General features: G+C 47.5%; 2 protein-coding genes across 5 annotated transcripts; one reads left to right on the forward strand and one right to left on the reverse strand.

The window, feature by feature from the left end:
* Positions 1–492: 492 nt before the first annotated feature.
* On the reverse strand, positions 493–24,902 carry LOC128749379 (monocarboxylate transporter 1-like). The gene is made up of 10 exons (XM_053848959.1): positions 24,871–24,902; positions 24,651–24,719; positions 23,479–23,609; positions 16,077–16,819; positions 14,801–14,857; positions 10,781–10,975; positions 6,939–7,195; positions 4,956–5,099; positions 4,041–4,856; positions 493–3,479 (listed from the first exon to the last, which is right to left on the reverse strand). Exons 7-10 carry the CDS (start codon positions 7,153–7,155, stop codon positions 3,208–3,210), a joined length of 1,449 nt encoding a protein of 482 aa, XP_053704934.1. The 5' UTR covers positions 7,156–7,195; positions 10,781–10,975; positions 14,801–14,857; positions 16,077–16,819; positions 23,479–23,609; positions 24,651–24,719; positions 24,871–24,902; the 3' UTR covers positions 493–3,207.
* On the forward strand, positions 16,070–23,139 carry LOC128749374 (LIM domain and actin-binding protein 1-like). 4 transcript variants are annotated; one of them, XM_053848952.1, is made up of 9 exons: positions 16,716–16,855; positions 18,630–18,779; positions 19,349–19,422; positions 20,364–20,430; positions 21,402–21,520; positions 21,599–21,664; positions 21,732–21,836; positions 21,905–22,038; positions 22,130–23,139. In XM_053848952.1, exons 4-9 carry the CDS (start codon positions 20,412–20,414, stop codon positions 22,947–22,949), a joined length of 1,263 nt encoding a protein of 420 aa, XP_053704927.1. In that variant the 5' UTR covers positions 16,716–16,855; positions 18,630–18,779; positions 19,349–19,422; positions 20,364–20,411; the 3' UTR covers positions 22,950–23,139. The 4 variants fall into 4 exon arrangements, with proteins under 4 accessions (XP_053704926.1, XP_053704925.1, XP_053704927.1 ...); XM_053848951.1 differs by lacking the exons at positions 18,630–18,779; positions 19,349–19,422 and adding an exon at positions 16,070–16,241 and having other exon boundaries at positions 16,581–16,855; XM_053848950.1 differs by lacking the exons at positions 18,630–18,779; positions 19,349–19,422 and adding an exon at positions 16,071–16,307 and having other exon boundaries at positions 16,581–16,855.
* Positions 24,903–25,355: the final 453 nt, after the last annotated feature.

A 25,355-nucleotide genomic window follows, 5' to 3' on the forward strand; every position in this document is an offset into this window, starting at 1 on the left:
ACAGTTGGAGACAAGGCAGTGTGAAGGACAGAGCAGGACACTGCTGCCTCCTGGCTGACTACGTTCTGTGTCTCGCCTCCCAGTCATCCTCGTATTACACTCTCAACCCTTTCAAAAGTTGACAACACACACACACAGTAGTTCAGCAGTAGTACCTGTTCGTCTGGCTCCTCAAGTGCTGTCAAGAGTTGAATCACTGCAATGATCAAATGAAGTGCCCAACTTCTGCCATGTTCCTTGTTCTTGCTCCAGCCTCCTTTACTTCACGGGTACTTCATACATTCAAGACATGGATTCACAGGGAAAAATACATCCACAAATTTATCGATGCACGGTCAATTCCCAGAATGCAGCTCGGCATGTGTCGGTGATCCACTTGGAAAGTTGGAACTGAATGTGATTTTATTAGTGTGTGGACTTTGGATTCTTTAACACACTGCGTTGTGAATTATTTTTTTCCGGTTTAAGAAAATCAGAATCCGACACATTTTATTTTTAAAAACTATTTATTCAATCATATTTCACATTTAGAAACCTCGAAAGCTGGTGTTACAATGTGCAACGTGTTCTCAAAAAAAAAAAAAGACAGGTGCAGTTCGACAACTTTGTTTCAGTCATTCAGTTCATCACATCGCTTCAGTCACGTGACCTTCTCAACTCGATCTGAATAGGTGGAAGGTGGCTGGCTGAGGTGTGGCAGCATGTGAAGACGGAAATGTCAACCTGTTGTGCACTCACTTGCTTCACCAAATCCTCCATCTGGATAAAAACCATCAAGTGATTGACTTTCCTTCTGTGTTAGACATGAGAAGGGTTTTCCAATGGAGATACAATGGGCTACGTTGGTAAACACACCAGAAGGGATCGTATCAGTGGCTCGCGATGAATACATTTTCAGTCAAACATGAACATGAAATTCGGATGGATTTGACCACCTGACACCGAAATTGGTCGATGTCTCTTCAGGAAACGGCAGTAACATGATCAGTGTCCCTGAGGCCGTCGATGTAGTGGGGACATTTGTGGTGCTTTAAATGACTCTTCAGTGACACCTTCTAGGCAGTTCAAAGGTTTGACCTTCTTTCAATTCTGTCATCCAACACATGGGCGGTTCATCAATGTAATAAACTTGGAATAAAATAATCCAACCTCAAATGAGTTTTAAAAATAATTATTTCAACATTTTGAGCCCCTAACTTGCTGTGGGAAAATCCATGAGGGGCTTTTGGCACTTTTGCTTTGGCAAATCCACCCCGACTCTCTCATCAAGACCGGATGAATATTTCAGTTTAAACATCGAGCAAACTTATCTCAGACTGACCACTTTCTCTCCCACTTAAACTCCCAAATATATGCTGACTCATCAGATGAGTGGACCAGATTATTTCCCAATGAAACGTCCACAATGGAGACGTACAGAAGTTCACAGGTCAATGAGAAGCAAACGTTCCAACAGAGATGGAAACATCAGAGAAAATGCCACCCCCATCACTATGATCTCAAACAAGCATCACAGGACTGACCGAGCGGTCACACTGGCAGTGTACCTTGTTAGTCCCACAAGCTGGTGGTTGGTAAAATAATGCCGCGTTTCCACCGGGTGGTCTGGGTCGGTACGGACTGAGCAGGGTGGGAACGGGTCACTGGGTTCAGGAACGTGGGCGGTGACGCCATGACATTGCACCGTTTCATTTGTTGAGTCAGCAGCTGAGCTTTTCAAGCGTGGGCTGCGCTAATGTTTACAATGTAGGACGAGACAGAAGAGTAGAAAAGTTTGATCATGTGATGTGACAAGAGATGAGGTCACATTTGTTCATGCAACGACGGTGAGCAGCGACAATCAGGGACGACGTTTCAACAGCATATATTTGATTTCATGATGGCAATGCTGCATTTGAGGAGCAAAAACTCACCTCGGTGCTCTGTGAACGCTCCTCATTCATGTGCTCTGGGACATTGGAAGTCTGTATTCATTCACAGATATACAACATTTGTGCGACACTGTCCAAATGAGTTTTAAAAATAATTTTTTAAACATTTTAAGCTCCTAACTTGCTTTGGGAAAATTCATGAGAGGCTTTTAGCACACGCACAATGCTCTGCTGGATCTGAGGCAACTCTACTGAGTTTGCTCCCCTCAAGTGAACAGTGTTTGTGGGTGTGTCACTGGGGCCTGACCCTTCTGCACCCCAGACAAGGGATCCAAAATATAGAAAGGGTTGGGGCGGGTTATTCCACCCTTTTGAGTGGTGGAGTCGGTGAAATGAAGGTTACTACCCGACCTGCTCTGACCCGGACCGCTGCGTGGAAAGTCGGCATCAGACATCTATTCCATTCTGCTGGTTTTGATATGAATCTGGTCAGATTTGCACACGTCAGCACAAAGATCTAAATCCATTACAAACATGACTACTCATCGGATTGTCAGACTATATGAAGACAAAAATAGATTTTTTTTGGTCTATAACAAAAGGTAATTGATATAGGGCTAAACAAATATGAGTATAGCTTATAATATAGCTTAATACTTTGTCATATCAAACACTTGGAAAAAAAGCAAATTGTTGAAAATATCTTCTTCAAATTCCATAATGCAGCAGTGAACTGCTGGAAGCGCCCTCTAACCTTTGTGGGGAAGCCAGGTGTCTCATCCTTCACCAATCACTGCTGTGCATCGGTTTGCAGAGAGTGACTGAAGTATTTTTCCACAGTCGTATATGGTACTGTGGAGGGTGTTCCATGGAGACACACACACACACATATGTGCACAGTTCAAGCTATCACAACACTGACACTGCTTTGACTTCAAATACTGAGCTTCAGTCCAGAACCTTTTCAAAAATACTCACTCATTACCTGAGTTGCTAAGAATGGCTGTGACACGTGCTTTCGGATCAGTCCTTGAGGAGTGGAGGAGAGGACGCAGTGCTTTCACACAATCCATCGAGTGAACCGGAGCATCCTGCCAGGGAGGCAGCTGCCCTGCAACTCTGCAATCCAAAAATCATCATCGGTGGGGAGGTGGAGGTAGGGGTGCTCCTGGAGTTCACCAAAGGCACATGAAGAAATCAAAACAGGCCAGTCCAGGTTCAGATCAGAGAATAAAAGAAAAAGAAGGGCTTGTCGGATGGCTTCAGGTGTGTCGCTCGACCGAGCTGTGTGTTGCTTCACTGCAGCCGCTCCTGTGTGTGATTCATGTGCTCTCTCCTAAACTGTGTCCTCGTCCATTCGGGCCACCTCCTCCAGAGGGACGGCGGCGTGAGGAACACTGTTCTCCTCCGTGTCAGACGCCAGCATGGCCTTGCCCTCCTCCGCTGCCGCCTCCTCCTGCTCCTTCATCTCCTCCGCCTTCTTCTCTCGTGCCAGCAGCCGGTAATTGATTCCCATCCCCACGAAAAGAATGCAGCTGGCGATGATGAGGATGATTCCGGAGGAGATATAGGTGTAGTCATAGTGGCTGTAGTAGTTATAGAAACTGCCTGGAAGAGGAAGAGACGTGGTGGCTCAGTGGGGCGTGTAAAACCAGTCACTCATCCACACAAGGACACAAGAAAGACGTCAATATGGCACCAAGCTTTGCGGCATAAACACGTCCTTTTGGTTTTTGTTTAGGTTGTTTTAGTTTGTTTATGCTGCTCAGAAATACCATAAGCACAGAGTGTCAACCCTGCAGCCACAACAACAATGGATTTTCATGCCACCAAGATATTGAGCTTAGTCACATCAGACCAATGAAAACGCGGTGGTGGAAACATCACCGCCACTTCATTGGTCTGATGTTTTCTAAAGTTGTTTGGGGCGGTCACATGTCCTCGGATCTTCTTTGCTTCTTATATTTAGTGGGTGTGGCTTATTGATTTCGAGAGGACGTCCAGATGTGTTTGACATACAAATGGAACCCAGCATTTTAGAGTCGCTGTCTGTCAACATGGCAAAAACGCTGATTCTGATCAAACTGTTTTGTGAAACTAAGAATGAAGAAAAAGAACATCAAATGCGCTGGTGAGACCAGGTGAGTTGACACTGGTTAGATGCCTTACCTGTGAGAGGGGGACCCAACAGCACTGGGCCACATTCCACGATGGTGACCAGACCCACGGCAGAGGAGAACCTCTGCGCGCCCACCAGGTCCATGAGAGTCTCAAAGAGCACAGCGCTAAGCCAGCCGAAGGCAAAACCGAAGAAGATGGCGTACACCACAAATCCCGTGTAGTCAACGGACAGAGGTGCCAGCACATGGCACACACCGTTGTAGAGAACAGCAGCAGCAAAGAAGTACTGGACTCGGGGGCGGATCCACTTGGTGTTGGCCAGCAGGCCCATGGAGGGACGGGCAAACATGTCAACAAAGGCCAGCACGGACAGCAGGAAGGCGGCCTTCTCCTTGCTTATGTCTTTGCTTTTGGCATAGTTTGACAGGAAGACGAGCGGTGCGAAGAGGCCAAAGAACATGACGACATTGCCGAGCAAGTACAGCAGGAAGCCGCGGTGCTTGAAGAGAGTGATGTCGATAAAGGAGATGATGGTCTGCAGGATAGTCTTCTTTGGTTGTGGCTTGACAATGGCATCCCCCTCTGACGCAGAGGGCTCGGCCGGAGCGTTGGACGGCAGAGGCGGAGGCCCGATGGGCCGCATGAGGGAACCAGCCACACAGCAGTTGAGCAGAAGACCCCCCAGGATGAGGAAGCTTCCTCTCCAGCCAAACTCATCGTACAACCATGAGTTCAGTGGGGCCAGCGTGGACAGGAAGACGGGGCTGCCTGCCATGGCGATGCCATTGGCAATCGGACGGCGTTTGTAGAAGTATTTCCCGATCATGGTGAGGGCAGGATTCAAGTTGAAGGCCAGTCCCAAACCTGCAGGGAGCAAAAGGGCAGAGGGACACACCATCATCTGCTGAGTCACGGCTCATACACTCATGATATGTTGACTGAATGAGCAGATGGAGTACAGACCTCCAATGACTCCGATGAAGAAGTAAAGCTGCTCCACCGAGTTGCAGAAAGAGGCGGCGACCAGACCTGACCCAGAGAGGCAGCCGCCAACGAGGATAATTGGACGGCTGCCAAATTTGTTGACCAGAATGCTACTGATCGGACCTGGGCGCGGTGGAGAGAGGACGAGTTATTCACACATTGTATTTACAAAAGAGCTGAAGGTAAAACGCGGTTCGTGAAGAGTGAGATGAACAGAAGCAACGATCCAAGATAAAGACACGATCCATACATGTGGAACAAGTGTCCCTCCTTAAGATAAGACCGAACCACAAACCCAAAGGGAACGATGAAAATGCTGATGAAGCAAAAATACTCACTTACCTATAAGATAATAAATGTTGAATTCATGACAGGGTATATAACATTACTGTAAGAATCCCATTCACTTGGCATTATAATTACATGATATATTAAATCTCTCCTGGAAATGATTGTCACACTGGACGTGTCATTCTTCTGTCTCGCCAAACGGTGGTGCTAAAGTGCAGCAGAGGGACCACAGGCGCCTGTGTGAGCGCAGAGTGGGGCCACAAACAGGACAAGAGAAGGGTATGTGCGCAGCCGCCTGCACGCCAGCCTCAAAGAATGGACCCTCACATGAATCCAGGCCAATGCTGCCTCTGCTGGTCCTGAATGCAAAGCTAAACACTGCTCAAACTACACAGAGAAATCCGAGCCAGAGTCAGAAAAGAGGTGTTTGTGAGATGTTATGGATGGTCTTTGGAAAGTTGGTTCCATATCGTCTACTTTTCGGTCACAATTGACCTAAATGTTAATGCTATTTAGCACAAATTTCTGGTACCAACTGTTTATATATTGTACACAGACTACATGTTTTCCTGTTTTGTGGGGACATTTCATTGACCTTCATGCTTCCTCACTCTAAACCTAACCATCCAAAACACATGGCTCACCTGAATCAGGACTCTGAACCAGATTGGAACACAGCTGTCATAAACTACTTTTATAGTGGTTTTTACCTTCTAAACCTTGTGAGGACAGGCCCATATGTCCTCACAAGAAGGTGTCTCGTCGAGACGTGGTGCTCACAAGTATAGCAAAACATGCGCCCACACACACAGTTAAAACAACTCCTCTGCAACTAGTCCACACGGACACATGCATAAATGAGCAGCACAGATTTTGTCTGCTGCCTGAAGAAAGACAAAGAGAGCAGTGAGAGAGTTCCACAGAATGCTCTCCTCATCCTGACATCAATTGTTCCCTTTCTCTCTGTGAAAGAAAGACCGCAACGGCACAAACTGGTCGTCCTTCCCACACGGTTTCCCTGTGCTTTATAAACAACATCACAAGTGAACATCAGCTCCCATGGGCTGCCAGCATGACTGGATACTCTGCCATTCTGGAAGTGGACAATACCCATGACCGTCTCTGTAGCACGCACCACACACACAAGAGAAAGTTCACGTACGCTCCACCACTCGCTGCGCATCAACTGCTCGGCGGTGTCTGGGGTCAGCACACACCCGCCACAATGAGCAACAGGGACAACACAGTGGATCACAGAGTTGGCCATATTTGGGGTTCAAAGTTTGAGCTTCTGAAAATCAATAGCTGGGAGCACACTGATGTTGACATTGTATTATTTCATGTACCAGGTGAAGAAACCTGCTCTTTTGATTTCGCCACTGCACAGTGGATTAGCGGGTTTCAATACAATACACCGCTTATATTGTTATTTTGCTTTAAAAGTTGCATTGTTTTCTACATAGTGTGATTTAGCTGTGACAAAAAAATCAGCCAAAATCTGAATCAGCCTGTTGGGATTAAAAATAAAATAAAAATCAGCGGAATACAACACTAACAACCAGACGTTGCCTGGTGTTTCTCCATACCCATGTGATGTTAATCATGAACAGGTGACAATAAAGCACAATTCCATGTCAATCACCTTGGTGAATGTTTGATTCCCAGACTCACCTCCAGCGTACATGACTGCCAGCATGATGGAGGAGATCCAGGACACTTGACTTGGCGTGGCATCAAAGATCACCTCAATCTCTTTGAAGAACACAGTGATGGATTTGGGGAAGGCATAGGAGAAGCCTATGGAGATGAAGGCACCAACCACCACGGCCCAGCCCCAGCCACCTTCTGGAGGGGTGTAGCCCATGGGCCCGCCCACCGGTGGAGGCATGACTGCTCACTGGAAAGACTGATGGCACTCTGATCAGGACCTGGAGGGACAGAAAGGACGTGTCAGGGATGTTTTGTCCAGGGCCCGGAATATCTATCTATCTATCTATCTATATATATATATATATATAAATAATCGTCTCTGTACAGTTTGCCAAATTTGCATTTGCAAATTTACTCCATGACAAAACTCACAATGTCAACGACACGTTCTGCACCGGCAAAGGCGCCTGAGGACGTGGCCAAAAGGAAGAGAAAGATGCTAAATATCGCAGAAAAAGTTCTTCGGTTCGCTCCATAAAGAAGGAGGAAAATAACATAAGGAGGATGGCAGCAATACGTTTTAACAAGGATGCAAAATGGGTTGTAACTGTCCGCAACAAGACCATTGTAAGGATGGAGTCTGTCCTCACAATGTGTGTGTATGTATGTATATATATATATATATATATATATATATATATATATATATATATATATACATACACCGTGATTTCCGGACTACTTTTTCTCGCAGTCTGAGCCCTGCGGCTTATACAACAGTGCGGCTAATATATAGATTTTTACAGGCTGGAATCAGATTAAATCAGAGGCTTCTTATTGACCCTTAAAGCACTCAAAATGCGATATTTTCGCCTGCTTGTCCATAGCTCCGTCAACGGAGTATTTATTTTTTTTTAGTGTAAATAGCATCTTATGGTCACGTTTTCCACAGAACCCAGAACCACATAGGGGCGGGGCGAAGGGGGCGGGGTTTCACACAATAAATATTGGCAAACATAGATGTCCTTCATTTTTCATGAGTTAATACAAGTCTCCAGCTGCACCTTCTATAGGGCCTCTCGATCACTTATTTTATTGAGACTCCGCCTCCGCTCCAGTGGAAGTGAACTTTTACCTACACATGACTGGCAGCGCGGTCGCCACCCTGGCCAAATTAAACACAGCTCTGCTGTGAGCAGTACCGGAGCTCTGCCACAATAAAAACACTCAGTCGTCTCTTCCTCAAAGACAGTTGGCTGTTCTGACGCACCGCAGCACAGAAGCTTGTATCTAAAACCAACATGTTTTCATGGCTGAGGAGATGTTTCTAAGGGTAATATTGAGCAATATTACTGATCAGAAACAAGTTCATTCCTGCGGTGTTGAAGGACACATGCTGATAACTGGTACTAGTCGTGAGGAATGAAAGTAAAATGGAAAAAAAAGCAGTTGAATTCTGGAAGTTGAGGCGGCTGTCCACTGCCCTGCGAGTGACTCATGTCCGACACGAACTGGGACGTCAGGGACGTTGACGGCACACTGCAGGTGTTTGTGCTTCCTCAAACCCTGTTTTTCTGTTCACAAGGCCCCTACAACTACAGAGCAAACACAAATCATGGAGTCTGCACTTTAGACCTTAGAATGTCAGACATAACTTCGCACCAACGCAAATATTTGTGTCACTGCCGCTGAATTATCCAGTGCCAGGAAGTAGAACTTCATTTTAAAAAAATCATACTCTTAAATGAAGTAATGCAACTGCAATGTAAATGAAGAGTGAAGTCAAATATTTTTTCAGAAAAAGAGAGCTCCTCCAATCAGAGCCTCTCTGTGGGAGGCAGGGTGACTCACATGCTGAAATAATGCTGGTCCAAGGCAAAAGTCATTTTGTTTTCAGGAACAGTTTAGACTGTATAAAAGTCACCTACACTACAATCTGAAGTTATGAGAAAAGAACAAACACAGCATGTGGCACCTCGACTCATGGAGATTTACAACTTCAGCAACATCTGGATCTACTTGAGCTTTTCCCTGTTCATCATGAGCACACAGCTCTGGCATGTCTCCACGCAGCTACTTTCTCAGCCTGTGTTTCTCTGCTCTTTGTGCGACATTCAAACGCGTTTCCAGCAGCACAACTGTCCACCGTGCCACAACCCAGCTTCCACATCTGGACGAGAGCTAACCACATGTTGCACTCACATAAGACCCTGAAGCTTCCAATTGTTCAGTGCTGCCAAGAGATCAGTGGAGTTAGCCAACTCAGCTTTAGTGCCATTCATTAAGATGAACAATTTTATTCTATCAACAGCACCAGTTCAGATGTGTTGGTGAAATAAACTCTGCAGTTTGATTAAGCCAAGTCAACATCTGACGCCTCATCAGCTCCGGACAGTACAACAGTGAGAAGGAGGGCAAAGAAAAACACCTCTGGTTCTTCTCAGTGTGAAGACCAACTTCAAAGACAAAGGAGCTTGGTGTCAATGTTTTCAATTGTCCAGCTCCTGTTCCGGTGTGCCAGAGGCCAAGACAACACCTGCTGTGTGTATGAACCCGGGAAGCATTTGACCACCATGGATTTTCTGCAGAAAACGGCCAAAGGAACACGGCAAGAACCGGATCCTGTAAAAACACAAGTGCAGTGTTCTGACCGGACAGACACACCCAACCCCTCGACTTCACTTTACAACCTGGTGCCACCATCACATTGTACGGTACACAAGGTCTGATCTGATCCATGGACCAACTGCATTTCTGTCCTGGAGAAGGAGGAGATCACCACAGGAAAGCCCTCGCACAAGGCCTGTCTTATGTGTGCCAGGAACAAGTGTCTCCACTGAACATGAGGACACAGCATATGGCTCAATTTTAGCTCTTAGATGAGGAAAATTAGGACATTTAAATTGCAATAATCCAGTTGCTCAGCCAACAAAAAAAATATTCATTTGATGATGTATTTCCAAACACATTCTCTGATGTTTTTTTTTAATTTGGATGTATAATGCAGCCACACACACACACTTGAACTCTTCCCCTACAGTTGTAGAATAGGCAAGTATGGGGATAAATCAAATTGAGACAAAAGCATTTCATGTCAAAACTTTCAAGAACTTTGGCTCCCAGCACTGTTTATTCCTCTGTAGCGTCCCTTTTCATTCAAGTCAAAATTAGATCAGACAAAAGTTTGTTTCAGTCATCCCACTACAAATAAGCGGTCTTCAGTGCTACTTACTTCTAAAAGAATAAATAAAAATACACACATTTTCCCCGTCCTTTTTTATGGCTGCACCTCCTGTGCTGTCTCACTATGGCAGATGAGCGGCGTCATAGACCTATAATGACAGTTCAAAGTTTCATCTGAGATATTACGGTTGGCTCCATCCAACATGGGCCTTGTGCAACTCTCACACCGGGCAGTAACCGGCTCTTATTTTCTATTGGCGCGACCATGAGAGGGGGGGTCTGGATGATGTCTGTCCCAGGGAGGCGCTCGCGCTTCAAGCGTCTCCGCAGAACTTTGCTTCCTCGTCATGTGAATATCAGCCGACGGCAGTGAATCAGTCCGTGACGAAGTCATGGTGGAGCCGCGTGCGTGACCTCCCCACTGCAAAGTGACTCCCCACAACAGGCCTCGCTTGGTCGTAGCTCTCCAGATGACCTCCCCGCGGGCTGGAGTCCAACACCCGGGCGGGTTGACTGACCACCCCGCAGCAGTAGCAGCAGGACTCAGCTGCAGCGGGACGCGTGAACGCATCTGCTCATGCAGCAGCCTCACTGGCGCGCGCGGAAGCCGGAGCATCACAGTTGGTGAACAAAGCACTCTGCACCGGAAAAAAACCCACGCACGCGACAGCCCCACTTACCGTGCTCGGTCGGCGTGGTCCGGCGTTGGACGGGATTTCGCCTCGTGCGCTTCTCCCGCTGCTCCGTCCTCACTGGGCGGACGCGCTGTACAGGCAGCTGAGCTCGAGCTCGCGGTACCGAAATGAACTCAGGATGGTGGTGATGAAACAGCCAGGGCGCGCATGCGCAGCTGCCTCCGGCAGAGCGTCGGCATGCTGCTGAAACGGCAATAAAAATCAAAAGCGGAAACATTCAGTGATCTGTTATGTGCTTGGTAGTATGATGAAATGTGCTTTTTAACTTAAGTACTTAGATTTTTTTTTTCATTTTATATTTGACCTTGACGGTGAGGAAGGAGTCGCAGCTTTCCACCTCGAAATAAAGCACCGTTCGTGGAAACACGTGACGAAAGAAACGTTTTCCCGCCTGAAGGCTCCGTCGCGTTTGAGATTCAGATTGAATTATCAGTCCTTAGACTGAAAATATAAAGCATGGAATTTGGGGTTTCACGATTACAGCCAAGTGGACTTTTACCCTGCAGAATAAAAAAATAAAAAATTGAAAAACAATCGCTCTGCATTCATTCACAGTTCAGTGTGGAAGGGGCAAAAATAAACACATAAATCGCTTCATTTTATTGGAACAAAATAAAGCCACTATTGTCCGTAAAATGTTAATATTAAATCGTGGTTTATAAGTTTCAATCTTAAGATGTTTGGACGAATTGATAACACGTAAATGAAGAACAAATCTTGTTCTGAAAGCACAGTCAGTCGCCTGTATATCCACAATCACCCAAGCAGATGATGTGTTGACATGTGCAGTCTGATTTAATCAGGTGGAGCCCTTCTAAAGTCCAGGCGGCGATGAAGGCTTCACGATTGTATCAGTCACACAATGCGTGTCCTAGAATGGAAAAGGGGATTTGAATTCATTTCCGACAGAATTTGATACTGAACATTTGGCCTACTGTTGAAAATGAAAGACGGTTATCACACACACGGCTGTCACTCTAGCTTAGCGTATCCTATTCAAATTCAAAAGCTGAATTAATGTTCCACAAATATTTAAAGAGGTAAATCGTCTCGCAAGCAGTTGCTTGAATCCACTTCCACTGAAGTACAGAAGCATTTATGTGGCACTTTTCTGAGACTCTGAAGGGGGTGAAATACAGTTCTCTCCACAGCAAACTACAGTGTCTCAGAAATAACCATAAAATGCCATTTGTTTTTCAGAGAAGCCTCAGTTTTTGCAAAAGGAGACAAGGATTACTCCCACACATGCTAAAGACATGATAATTACCAGCCATACCCTGCAACGCAGCTTTGTTCATGTGCTAATGTCGCCACAGTGGCACAGTTTGATAGAGCTGGGTGTGTTGTGATGGGTTTCTTTTGTTTTTGTGGGCTTGGGTTTCACACCTCCTCACTCTTTGCTGTATCCTGCTGCAGGAAGAGAGGGTTTCACAGAAGTGGGATCTCCCCACAGACTCTGTGCGGGCCGGTCAATATTTATCTGCCCTCGCTCCCTGCTCCAGGCTTGCTTATCTTCTAGTCGCCTTTCTTTTTACAAGACATGCTAAAACAATAAACAACACAGGAGTGGAAGCAATCCTGTTGGAGGGAGGCGGGGCCAAGAGGTCAGAATTGTTCAGACGGTGGGGAAGGCTGAAAGGAATACATGACACAACAGCCACTTTTCCCCAGGACTGGTTGAGGAGGAGAACAGAAGTGTAGTTTTAAAGGCAAATCCCACCATCTGAAGCTCAGTTATTCCCTTTCAAGCTGAGTCCATCTTGACATGAGTGGAAGATCCTCATTCGTAGTCAGTATTTCCATGCAGCCATAAACTGTTCGGGCTTGACTTTTGCCAAACATGTATTATACTGCCTCCAAGGAGAAATCAGTCTTGGAGGCGTGGGGTCCATATTGTGCAAGCCAAGCAAGTGCACGGGTGTCCAATCCAGTCACATGACTTGTGACATGACTTGAACTTTAGCCGCGTCAGTCGAGTCTCTCAACTAAAGTCAATTCATTTTCACAGGGAAAAGCATCTTGGAAACCAAGGGTCATGAATGAACTCCAAGAGAACCCAGTCACATCCTGGTGAAATGCCTCATGCTGTGTTTTGGAATAGTCTGACGTCCACACGGCGAGAGATGAGTTTGTAGGTCATCCAGCAAAGAGCAGCACCAGCATTGATCTGCGCGGCTGAACTCTGGCACATATCACGCTGGTGCAACTGTGAGTTTTCAAAAGTCTCTTATCTTTGTCCCAGTGACCTTGAACTCTCCTCTTTTCCTCTTTGAAGCGGGGTTATCTGTGCTGGGGGTTTGAAACACAACACACCGTGCTTACAGGTTGGGAATGTCGCTGCTCTGCAGTGTGTTCTGACCCCAAGTGTGAATGCACTTGATGTGGTTGACTGACTTGGGACAGTGCTCCCTGGAGGGGCGCGCTGGATCTGAGCACTGACCACTTATTGGTCTCACGTGTCACTTGCTTACCACTTGCTGATATTGAGTATTGATATTCAGAATCCGGTTTATTGCTATGGTCAGTGAGGATCCCACCAACTCGGTAAGCACTTTGGAATAACGTGCAAACTACCAAAAATAAAATAATAGAAGTAACTAATTCACAACAATATTGCATGGAGTCAAGCACAGTGGGAGTTGGACTCCCCCAAATCCACCTTTTGCCTCTGCTTTTTGCAGCTGATCTCGAGGTCTGAGACCATGGTTTTTAACCAGTAAGTCAGGTCGTAAGGGAGCTGGGGTGGAGGGGCGGGAGCACACACCCTGAGAGGCTGAAAGTGAAAGCGCTGCTCGTCCACCAGCCAGAAATGATGGCAAGTCGGGCGTCTGCGGAGGGTCTCTCCCAGACTTACAAAGAACCATGGATTATATCAATGGAATATGTGCAGGGCAATAATATTTGGTTTAAGACAAAGGAGGAGTGGAGTGGAGGTGTTCGCTGCCCCTGTGCCTTTGTTCCTTCTTGCCCTGATGGAAGTTATTTTGGCTCTGACAATACATTTCTGTGAGTAATGTTTAATGTCTACTGTATTGTTGTTATTGTAAGTAAGTTGTTATTGTAATTATTGTAAGTAAAGAATTAAAAATATATTTAAAAAAAATATTCAAAATAGAAACCAGTGAGGTGGTCCAACACTATTGTATTGCTGTGGTAATGTTTGATGGGACCGTAGAAAGAATCTGCCAATGTGAGCCGGTGAGTGACCCAGATTGTCAGTGTGAGGACTGACCGGTCCAACATCGAGCCACCAGTGACGATGGGCACGACCGTCACACTCCAGCTCTAGAATCGTGTGAGCAGTTTAGCAGCAACAAAAGAAAGCCCTCGATGACGCTTCACTGACACATTCTGACGTTCCCTCCTGCCGCCTCATCACAGCGCTCCGTTCCTGGACCATGAAGCACTGTCCACCAGCAGCAGACAGAGAAGAACAGGGTCAGCGAGGACCGCTTTGCTTCCATCTCCCCCGCCCCTCACATCCAGGGGAAGAAGCTGAGGGAGGAAGTTGGTGACTGATGAAGCCAAATGAAGAGCAGGAGGTTACAGATCAGCTCCGACTGGGTTAGATAGTCTCACATGTGGACGGCCAGGGACGTGTGTGACTGAAGGGCATGGAAGTATATATGGCCAGGAGTGTCCACGTGGACCAGCGTCCTCTGGGATGTGAGGAGCATGGAACACTGGCCTGGTTTTGTGGGGCGGGACCTGACGTTCCCCCTCTGCTGTGAGGGGAGGCAGCGGAATGTGTGTTGGAGTGAGAGGGGGGGGCCTCCCGAAGCCTAAATGAGCCACATGTGTGCATCAGGAGGGGGCAGGAGGTGAGTGTTCATACAGTCGGAAGAGCCCGAGTTTAGATGGCAAAGCTGGTGCCACCAGAGGGAGGGAGTGAAGTGGCGCGTCAACACTCGCACACGTTCTCCTGACTTCCAAGGGAAATGTGAAGAGCCAAAGCCTCTCTGTGATCGAAGCACTGTTTCACGGTCCAGTTTTGAAAGGCCTCACCTGTGTCACGCTGCTGGTCCTGAACTGTCTTCTGCTCCCATGGAATTCTGCACGATTCTGGAATAGCATAATGACCGGGATCATTGCGGCTGCCGACACAAAGGGCTGCTTGTGCTGACCACAGAGCTACACGGACCTTCTTTTGAGTTGCAAAACTCCCGGCATACATAACACATCCAGCATCTGGTCCACGTCTGCCAGATATTTGACTCTCAACAACCCCCTTTTTTATCAGCCGTCCAGCATTCCTTTCCTCACTCTCTCCCCTTTCCAGTGTGCACCCTCTCTTTTTTCAGTGAACCCATGACTTGCTGTGCACCGGAAAACTCGATTATGAAAAGAGGTTTATTGCGAAATGTGTGGGATTTCTCTCTCAGAATTAGATGAGTGGAGTAAGGCTGAACATACAACCCAGGATTTGTTGCTCTGTCCGGCTGCTTTGCTTGGCTGGGGTACAGCAGGGTGTCGGTCGAAAGCAGTTTACTTTTATTTTTCCAATGTTTTATGTATGTATTTTTATAGAAGGTAAATGATTAAGATGCTTTTCTTCATGCATAACTGAATCTGAGAACCTTTTACTTGCGTACATGACAACCTTAAAAAAGACAGTCGGCTCAGATCACACTATCTGCGGACGCCTGCCCTCTAGCGGATGAATATGAATGTTGCTCCGTGACATTTCTCCTTCACTATTATTTTCACACGGCACGTCACGAAAAATAAGGCTCCCAGAAAACATAAATGAAGATTTGGCTCTTCCATAATGTCCTTATCTGCCTCTTCAAACGGATTTATAAGTATAATTTGTCAACATTTTTAATGACTCAAGTTTTTTTTTCCCCATAATAATATTAATAATAATAATTTACTGCTCGGATCGGCAGTTACATTCTTTAACATGCACAGAATGAGCCTATATTTACTGTGTTGTACTACTACTACTAATAGCAATAATAAATATTTTATTATTATTATGAGCAAAAGTAGTAGTAGTACTAAGTCTCATCTAAATATATCTGAATAAAGCTGGATGAGGTGAGTGAAGTGCAGCCTTGCTACGTTGAGTGAACTTTACCAGTGTTTCTGAGCAGATACACTGCATCTGTACAACGTATTGGTTTTGATAGTTGGTTGTATGAAAAACTATTTTTGGCCTGATCAGAGATACCAGTAGAAAGAAAGATATTACTGTGTTGGCCAGAGAAAAGCCTTAACCATTTCATACTCCAACCCAGAATGTTAGAGAAAACAGTTGAGGAGTTTTCCTGCACTTTACCTTGTTCTCATTTCCTGGACTGTTTCTGATTTTCTCTTGCCCCGCCCCTCATCTGTCCACTCCTCCGCCGCTTCCTTCCCTGGGTGTCTCCGGTGTCGGGGGTGGGCTAGGTGCTCCAGGCTCCTCCAGTCCTCCTCGCTCACATATGGGGCAACACTCCGACTGGTGAGCAAAGACGCAGGCCAGCACGCTTCCTCGGGACTTTCCTTCATCCGTGTCCAGCCGCAGCAGGTTTCTATCCGCATGCTGAACTGACTCATGTGTCTCTCGCTCCTGTTCTCTTCTGCTCTTGAGTCTCTCCACTTCTGATGGGCTGAATGACTCAGTGGCTGACTTTTTCCACCTTCTCCTTAAAAGCATGTGGGTCATCACACCAGAGGGGTGGATGAGGGGTCGCTTGTGTGGCAGGAAGTGGCCTGAAGGATCAGGCCAGAAGAGAATCCACTTCACTTGATATTGGTGATGTGTCGTGCAAGTACAAACAAGTCACATATTTTCCTCCAGGTTGAGGAACCTCTCCCCTCCTCTGAGGAAGCTTCGGAGCAGCAGCATCAGGAGAATCCAGCGCTCAGCCTCCAGGTGTGTCAGTCATCATGCAAAGTCCCGTCGAGCTGCAGCGAGACAGTGAAGCAGTGGACCAGGTCAGGGCGGACCAGGACGGGGATCCAGCGGAGGAGCCGGCAGAAGAGCCTCCATCATCATCTGTGGAGATCCCAGAGAAGCCCAGCGTTCCTCTCACCAATCTGAAAAAGATTTTTGAGAAAAGCCATGAAGACATGGTGAGTAACGTTCCGGTCTACTCATGTTAAAGAAGGTCAAAGTTCATGTTGCTAAAACCCACGCATTCCTAGTTAGAAACAAAGGAAAGATGAAGCGTGGAAACATGTTCTCCAGTGCGTCAGTGCAGATTTTGGCTGAGAGGACAGACAAGCTCAGAACTGTCTTCAGAGTTTATACATGAGTCAGAACCTGGGGGTGCGAGTTCTGTCAATGGAGAGGTATGCAGATAAGCCCCGCCCCTCGCTGTGAGCCAGGTCTGCCAGTGATGGCCCAAACCTGAACCGGTCCAGGTGAAAAACCCCTCATTTTCTGAGCGTATCAACAACGTGCACTGTCGCACCACAGCCGTCCTGTTTCATTCAGCGCTGTCATGGTCGCTGCAGCAACAACACGAGGGCGCAGGTCACGAGTGGCCCTCCGTTACAGGAGCTTGTCATGGCCAGGAACTGAACATGGGACTGGAGATGGATGAACTGGTTCATTTTTACTTTGGTCTCCAGCGACAAGTCACTTGGCAACTCAGCTCCTCACATTCAAGCTCCATGTTACTCTCACTTGGGCTTGTTTAAAAAGAAGCAACAACTTGAAACGGTTTGTTAGTCCTCCATCTGATCCCCATCATGCTGCAGTCACATGGTGCAAGGGTGGTGTCATCAGTCGGCATTCTTCTCTCCTCTCAGCTGACTCCTGTGTGAGCATCACAGACACACACTGCATTAGCTCCGCCAGCAGCTGACTGCTGTCAGAGCAGCGTGAAACCGGAGGCCTTTCATGTCTCTCTGTTGAAAGTAAGCAACCTCCAAGCAGCATTTCCTTCCTTGGCTGCAACAGAGGGGAAAGACTTTTGTGACCAACTAATGTGCTCCTGACAAACAGTCAGCAGAACGATGACATCACCACAAACATCAAAGAAACAGAGGCACTTTCACTCAGGAGGTGAAACCCCGCCATGTTTCAAGTGTCAGACAAATGCTGCGAACATGCGCTCTGCAAGCGTGAACACATGATGGAGTCACCCCCACTTCACCCACCGAGAGTAACAATACCAACAGCAAGCCAGTGGAACCCTTCACTGGGGAATCCACGCAGGGACGCTCGGCGGAGAGATCCAGTTATGTCAAGCAACAATCGCAGGAAATACATCACAGAAAGGCATGGAAAATAATGTCAACTGATGTTGATCCAAAGCAGGGAAAATCATATTTCACGTTTTTCCAACAGTTTGTCAGTTATTTACTTCACTTTACCCCAAGCAAAATGTCGGAAATTGAACTCCACCATTCCGTAAAATAATGTAGCAACACCTGTGTGTCCGAATAAATGAACAAAAAAGGTTGAAGTTAAACCAATGCATCTACAGGCTGAAGTTTCAGAGAGACTCCAAACGTGTCTTGCTGAAGTGTCGCTCAACACAAGTGGGCTGTACAACCTCCAGGGAGATGCCCCTGGACTTGGTGACAGGACGCTGGTTCCCCTTTTTAAAACGGAAAGCTAGAGAGTGAGGTACTCATCCGGAATGTTGAGGAGGATCCGTGAAGCCATTTACATCACAGTGGTCTTCACTACATCAGTGGACCTCACTACATCAGTGGACCTCACTACATCAGTGGACCTCACTACACCACAGTGGTCCTCCCTACATTACAGTGGACCTCACTACACCACAGTGGACCTTCACACTTTTTGACTTTGACGTCAATTCTGGAATACTTGACTGAAGAGACGTGTATAATATGTCATGACATCATCCACACGTGCAGATATCTTCTGCAGTCCTTCACCTCGCCGCCACTCTCAGACAGGTGAGGTGAGGGACGTGACTACGTGGTGATCTGATCAGTCCTGCAGCAGACGGATGATGTCACAGACCAGGTTCACCCTCGCGCCTCACCAAAACCCTGTTTACACCAGTCACTTCCTCTCGTGAGTTCACTCGCCACTAAACTGCTAAATCTCTTCTCTTGATATAAGCTCCCTCCACCTCAGGCCGGGGAGAGGCGTGGGGGCATAAGAGCCCTGGAATTAATTGGCCCCACCCCTCCCACACACTGACTCAGACTCCCCCCACCCCGCCCCCCAGGCTGAGCCCTTCCCAGTCACCACACAGCCTCCCTCCTTTGTAACCCCCCCCCAGCCCCCGAGCCAGATGCTCCTCCATTGCCCCTCATGACCCACATCCAACCCCCCTCCCCAACATCTCGCCTGGCTTCTCCGTTTGTCATGGAGTCATTTGAACGTTTGCTTTGCTGAATCTTCACCACTTGCTGTTCAGCAGGGAGCGTCCCTCGTGACACAGTCCGACTCTGAGAACCACATGTCCGTAAACACAGCTCAGAGGCGTCTGACAAGCGCCACACTGTCAGAAGTTGGTCAGCCGCCTGTGCCCCTCCCCGCGGCCCCCCAACCTGCCAATGGCCTGGGCCCAGCCCTGACTGAACACCTGCTCTCTGTCTCCTTCTCTTCCTCCTCCCATAAACATCCCCGGGGCTCAGTCGGCTCCTCCGTCTCTGCAGTGGAGGCTCTCTCTGCCAAAGCTTCCGTCCCGTCTTGTCTGTCCTCCCCTCAGGTAACTGCTCTTCTCCTTCCTTGTTTGTAAACCAAGACTTCTCCTGTGTGTGTGTGTGTGTGTGTGTGTGTGTGTGTGTGTGGACTTGCTCCTCACACCCAACCTGCCTTAAAAGGGACCAGCCCTCTCACCTCCACTCTATGGCTGAATGTGCCACTGTTTTAGTCTCTGCTGTGAGAGGTTCACTGTGGGAACTCGACTGTGTGCTGATGGGGAACAGTAGCGTATGTGTGAGAGCTATGATCGCATCAGGGTTAGATTCTTTGTCTCGTGAGCTCTTATGAGCCCATCTGCCTGCTGTGTCGTCCTGCCGCCACCAGACGGAGCACTCACGATCCTCTGTCTGCAGCAGTTAATCCGAGGAGGTCTGTCCCGCTCCGGGGGGGGGGGTACGGTGTTGAGGTCAGCGCTTGCTTTGCATTGTTTAGTCAGTCCACCTCCTCAGCCTCAATCTGAGTGAACTGAACAAGAGGCCCAGGAGTGGAGCAGAGACAGAGAGACAGATGTGAGAGATCAAAGTCCAGAACAACCAGACAAGAGCCACAGGGTGACGCATGTCCAAGGAATGAATCTGGGAGGTCAAACAGAACAAACAATAAATATGTGGTTCAGAAGGCAAGGTCTCGCTGTCCTGACGTGACGGCAACAGGTTGACGCCGTGAACCGCTACGTGGCTGGAACATCTACATCTGAACTAACTATGAAAACATCTGCGAGTCTAAAGGACCGTGGTATGGAAAAAAAATGCACAATTCCACAAATCCACAGGCGAAACAGTTGCCCAACAGCTAGGTGAGAAATCCTGACCTGCTGCTGCGTGAACACTGACTCAGCTCCACACACAAGCAGACCTCATCTTCAAGCATCTGACGTGGAAGCCAGCTCCACAGACATGAGCCTCACCTGCACCTGTCTCACTTTTAATGCGTGTTGCTTTCCAGGACACCAGGGACCAGACCACCGGGAGTGGACGCGCAAGTCCCGCCAGCATGGATCAGCTCGTGAAAGGTAACAGCTTCAAGCACAACACTCACTCACCACCTCACAGGCAGCAGCACTGGTGTCAGTCTAGCGGCGATCATCGTACGAGGAGATCAAAATAAACACTCATTTATCACATGCGTAATGTCATGTCACGGGAGAGTGAAGCAGCCAGAGACAGGGAGATGGCGCTGGAGTGCTGGAGGTGGAGTCAGAGTCAACCATGCAGCCAGGAAGCGCCTCAGGCTACGCTACATCACCTTGGGTATGATGGTGGGTTTGCAGAGCATTTTACACAGTGGATCCTCACAGGCATGTGACCCATGTCACAAGGCGGCTGCAGCAGCAGGAAGAAAGGGCTGGAGGCATCCATGTGACTCAATGGAACTCGCTCCAATGAAGATCATCTCTTAAGATTTTTTTTCCCTCTTCAGTCACTCAACAATCAATAACCCCGACAATGTCGACTATTATTTATCGCGAAGGCTTTGTAGAACCGGGGTCACTAACGGTGACCCCATGAGTCCATTGGGCTGCAGTTTCTGTTTGCAACACAGGACACTGCGTTTGTCTCTGGGCCTCTAACATGACATCTCAGTTCAGGATCCACCGTTATCTTTTCCTGAATGTTTCCAGTTTTTCCTGTGAAACAGTCAAGTGGTGTTGCTCACCTCCAACTCCTTCTCCAGCAAGTCCTCCTTTAGTTCTTCCAGCAACAGCTCTGCTCAGTGCAGCTCCTTTCCTGGCCTGTAGATGGCCTTCACGCTGCACCTTTGCAGGGACATGTTTTTTTCTGCATGACCTTCTGCTGCATCAAAACTCTTGAACATAAAACTCTTGGTAACAAGCTGAGACTCGGCATGAATGGCTCAGAGCTCCCCCTGCTGGCTGTGTCGGTTTAGATACTGTCGCGTCTGGACTGGATGAAGCCTCCAGGTGTGCTGCAATCCATCATCGTTTTCTCATGTCTCTGACTCTCTCTCGTGTGTGTGTTCCAGACGACACCCTTGCAGAGTCCACTCCTCTTCGTGACAGAATGGCTCTTTACCAAGCTGCCATTTCCAAACAGGATGTTTCACCTGGCACCACAGTCAACGTGTGCTCTCTTGCTGAAAAGGTTGGTGATATCGCAGAATTCAGCGCGGAGAAACTGAGCCGTATTTCTAAGACACTTTGATCATTTTGTGATCTTCAGGGCCACGCACTTGAGATGTTCAGTGAAAAGCACAAGGAGAACTTCCCCCCCGTCACTCTGGCCAAGGTGTGGTGTTGTCGCCTTCAGACTGCTAAACTGAAGCTTCAAGGTCGTGTTTTCCATCATTTTCCAGAGTCCAGACTCTGAGAACAGCGGGCAGACGGGGCACCCGGGGTCGGCTTCCAGTCCACAGCTGTCGGCCAACCGGAGAGACCTCTCCCAGTCCAAGACCCCAAAAGTGGGAATCGCAAAACAAACTGCTGAGTAATTCCAAAGCGAATATGAAAACAAGCTTCATGTTTTCAGAACTTCTGCGTGCCGATGCGGGAGAGCTGTGTTTTCTGTCAGAAGACTGTGTATCCCCTGGAGAGGTTGGTGGCCAACCACAACATCTACCACAGCTCCTGCTTCCGCTGCTCCCACTGCAATACCAGACTCAGGTGAGTCTGGGCGACGGTCTCACCGATCCTCCTGGTCACTCACTTCCCCGTCACGTTTGATGCGAGCGGTTGTTGCTTGTCGCTTCTGCAGCCTGGGGAACTACGCCTCCCTGCACAACAACGTCTACTGTAAGCCCCACTTCTGCCAGCTCTTCAAGGCCAAAGGCAACTACGACGAGGGCTTCGGACACAGACCCCACAAGGAGCTGTGGGAGAGCAAGAGCGATGCAGCCGGGAGCCCCAGCCCAGCCAGCACCCAGAATAAAGGGCAGCCTCCAGTGGGTTCCTCCTCAGGGTCAGAGCCGGAGAGCCCAGGCGTGGAGGAGTCACCCCTCGCTAAGGTGAACGTTCTGACAGCCACCATGGAGGCGCTGCACCAGGAACCATCAGAGAAGACGGACAGACCCACTGGCTCACGGAGACTGAAGATCTCCTGGCCTCCTCGAACCGATCCAGAAGATGGAGCCGCAAAGACTGCAGAGGTGGGATCTGCTGGCAGGTCAATCCGAGCCAAGTGGCCTCCAGAGGAAGACTCTGTCTCCTCCCCACCAGAGCAGGTCGCAAAACCAGGCCAGGCCCAGGAGCTGCTGCCAGAAGCAGGGGGGCCGAACCCCTGCGAAAGCATGGATGATCCCCAGGAGCACATCAGTGAAGACCTTCAGGATCACTATGAGGAAGAGAAGTGCACACCAGAGGAAGACCTGATGGAGGAGGACGTTCCATCTGAGGAGACGGCTCTCATGGAGAAGGCGCCGCCGTCTCCTGAGGAGGACGTGGACGCCAGCAGTTCCTCTCAGGACGTGGGCTTCTGGGAAGGTGAGGAGGACCGAGAGGAGCAGCCGCAGGAGGGGCTGACAGTGGAGGCCCTGATCAAGCGCAACAGAGTTTATGAGGACGAGGACGATGTGTGACCTGCTGCAGGGAGGAGGGAGACGGCCGGAGACGCTGAGCACATCGAGCTGGTGGGCAGGGTGACATTCACTGAGACGTCCACGGAGGCGGCAACAGTTTGGAATCTGGAGTCTGTCCATCAATGTACACACATGACAGGGAAGTGCTGTCCAAGGACACGCCCTGCTGTAAACTGACAATAAAAGTCTCTCTTGCATGTTTGTCTCTGACTCAAGTGGGGCCACATTATTTAGGACGAGCCACTCCGCTGTGATTGGTCAGGAGGAAACCTTCACCCTCACAGCGATGACGCTGAGAAAGTGAGTCCATTTTATGTTCCTCAATAACCTGACTGGAATGCACTTGTTTTCAATAGAGACGTGTCATGGCTGAGTGATCTGCATCATCATGGCGGCCATGCTGTGGCACGTGATCACACGCGGCTCTGGCGACCACCATGGTGCATGGTGTGTGTGTGTGTGTGTTCATGTTGCAAAGCATGAGCGGAAAGTTCACCACAGACTGTACACAGACAGACAGACCACTCACTGTGACAGACCACTGTAAGCGTTGTGTCCGTCCAACTGCTCTGAGCCCAGAGGAGATCCAGGAGCACGATGAAGGCTGGAGCAGGATCAAGGGATGAAGCTCCTCCTCCAGAAACTGGACAACATTCAGTCCTATCAAGGCAAGAGACAAACACGTCAAAGTCCAGCAGCCACACCAAACCTTCCCGAAAGGGACGTCCTACTGAAATACACACTCCCTCCTCTTGTCCTGGCTCGACAGTGAAAGGACAGCTGACACTGCCTTTGTGTGCTTTGGTCTCAGTGGGCTGAAATACTGTCATGCAGGTGACTTGACACAGAACATTGGAGGAAAACCAATGTGTCTCCTTCAAGGACACGGGCAGCAACACTTTCAGTCATTCAGTGTATTTGAAGTCTGTTTGTCCAAACGCTGATTCAGTGTCGTTGTGTATAGTCCACACACAAGTCCAGTCTGAAAGATGCTTCTGTCCATCACAAGTCCTGATGTGGATCATCGAGTGGCAGCCTGGCCTTCAATGTGATTTTTTTTTCGTCGTATAATTGAACACACACATACCTGTATATATATATATATATATATATATATATATATATATATATATATATATATATATATATATATATATATATATATATAATTAATTGAATTAATCGCATTTTTATGTCACATGTGCTAAAGGTCTCCTGATAAAGATTTTGACTTATTATATTATAATATTACAAAAACATTATATTATATATTTAAAAAATGTAGTGCATGACTAAGCAATTGAATACAGTAAGAAGAGAAGATTTGAAGTCCAATTTTTTATTGGTGAACTGTGCTTCATGAATGAAATCCAAAAGTAACGGTCAAGCACATCCGCAAACCAGTTAGGCCAGGTGCATTATTCAAGAATGGAAAACAAAGACAGCAATACAGTTAAATAAATAAAATAAGGCTGTCTTCAAAAATGTGAAACAAACAGCAACAGTAATTTTAGCATTTTGTATCCTTCATAATAAATAAATAAAATACTAAAGACAAAAAAATGAGGAGTCTGTAAAGAAATGTTCAATAATATTTGTGAGGAACCAAGTGGAACAGAACCCATGAGCTTGTCATGTCTGGACGACAAGGAGACTCGGACTCAAGGTTACAATTTACCAGTTTAAGCAAAAAATACTTACAGATGAAAAAGGAGAACCGATGGCGTCAGCGACCGGCGAGAGAAACATGAACGGAACCCAGCAAGAAATCTGAAAACACAACGAGAATGTTTTCAGTACACGCTCGAGGAGCCACAAACACACAGCGCAGCAGCATAAAAAAGGTCATGTGGCGCAGTAAAACTGATATACAGCGGTGAACTGAGCGCGTGGCTGAGCACAAGAAACAAAAGATACAGACCAATGAGAGGAAAGTCACCAGCACGGCAGGTGCGACGCTTCCTCGCTCCGTGGCTCCAGGTGTGTGCGTGTGCTGCTACCTAGTCGAGCACAGGAAGACGGTGGGAAGACACAGGAAGACGCCAAACAAAATAAAACAAAAAAAAAAGCGCGTTTTTCCGAGGTCTTCTATGACATACTGTATTATATATATATATATATATATATATATATATATATATATATATATATATATATATATATATATATATATATATATATATATATATATATATATATATATATATATATATAATGTTTGACTAAAATCAAATGGTATATGATCAACGAACTTATTTTAAGCATGTGCAAGACATTATAACTCGTTTCTCTTATTTATCTTATTTATCGAAACAATTTTTTTTCCTTCTGTCTTAAGGACTGACAGTCCCTCACCACAGGAAACAATAAGGACGTTGAGTCGGGGGTTGGATGGTTGGTTGATCC

The sequence above is a fragment of the Synchiropus splendidus genome, chromosome 18 (genome assembly GCF_027744825.2).
Source record: "Synchiropus splendidus isolate RoL2022-P1 chromosome 18, RoL_Sspl_1.0, whole genome shotgun sequence".
NCBI classification, from domain to species: domain Eukaryota; kingdom Metazoa; phylum Chordata; class Actinopteri; order Syngnathiformes; family Callionymidae; genus Synchiropus; species Synchiropus splendidus.

Coding starts and splice junctions, on each gene's coding strand:
- LOC128749379 (XM_053848959.1), bottom strand. CDS start 7,155: ATGCCTCCACCGGTGGGCGGGCCCATGGGCTACACCCCTCCAGAAGGT. Junction 5,100..6,938: donor GGCAGTCATGTACGCTGGAG/GTGAGTCTGGGA, acceptor CACCGCGCCCAG/GTCCGATCAGTAGCATTCTG. Junction 4,857..4,955: donor CTTCATCGGAGTCATTGGAG/GTCTGTACTCCA, acceptor TGCTCCCTGCAG/GTTTGGGACTGGCCTTCAAC.
- LOC128749374 (XM_053848948.1), top strand. CDS start 19,171: ATGTCCGTAAACACAGCTCAGAGGCGTCTGACAAGCGCCACACTGTCA. Junction 20,431..21,401: donor CATGGATCAGCTCGTGAAAG/GTAACAGCTTCA, acceptor TGTGTGTTCCAG/ACGACACCCTTGCAGAGTCC. Junction 21,521..21,598: donor TGTGCTCTCTTGCTGAAAAG/GTTGGTGATATC, acceptor TGTGATCTTCAG/GGCCACGCACTTGAGATGTT.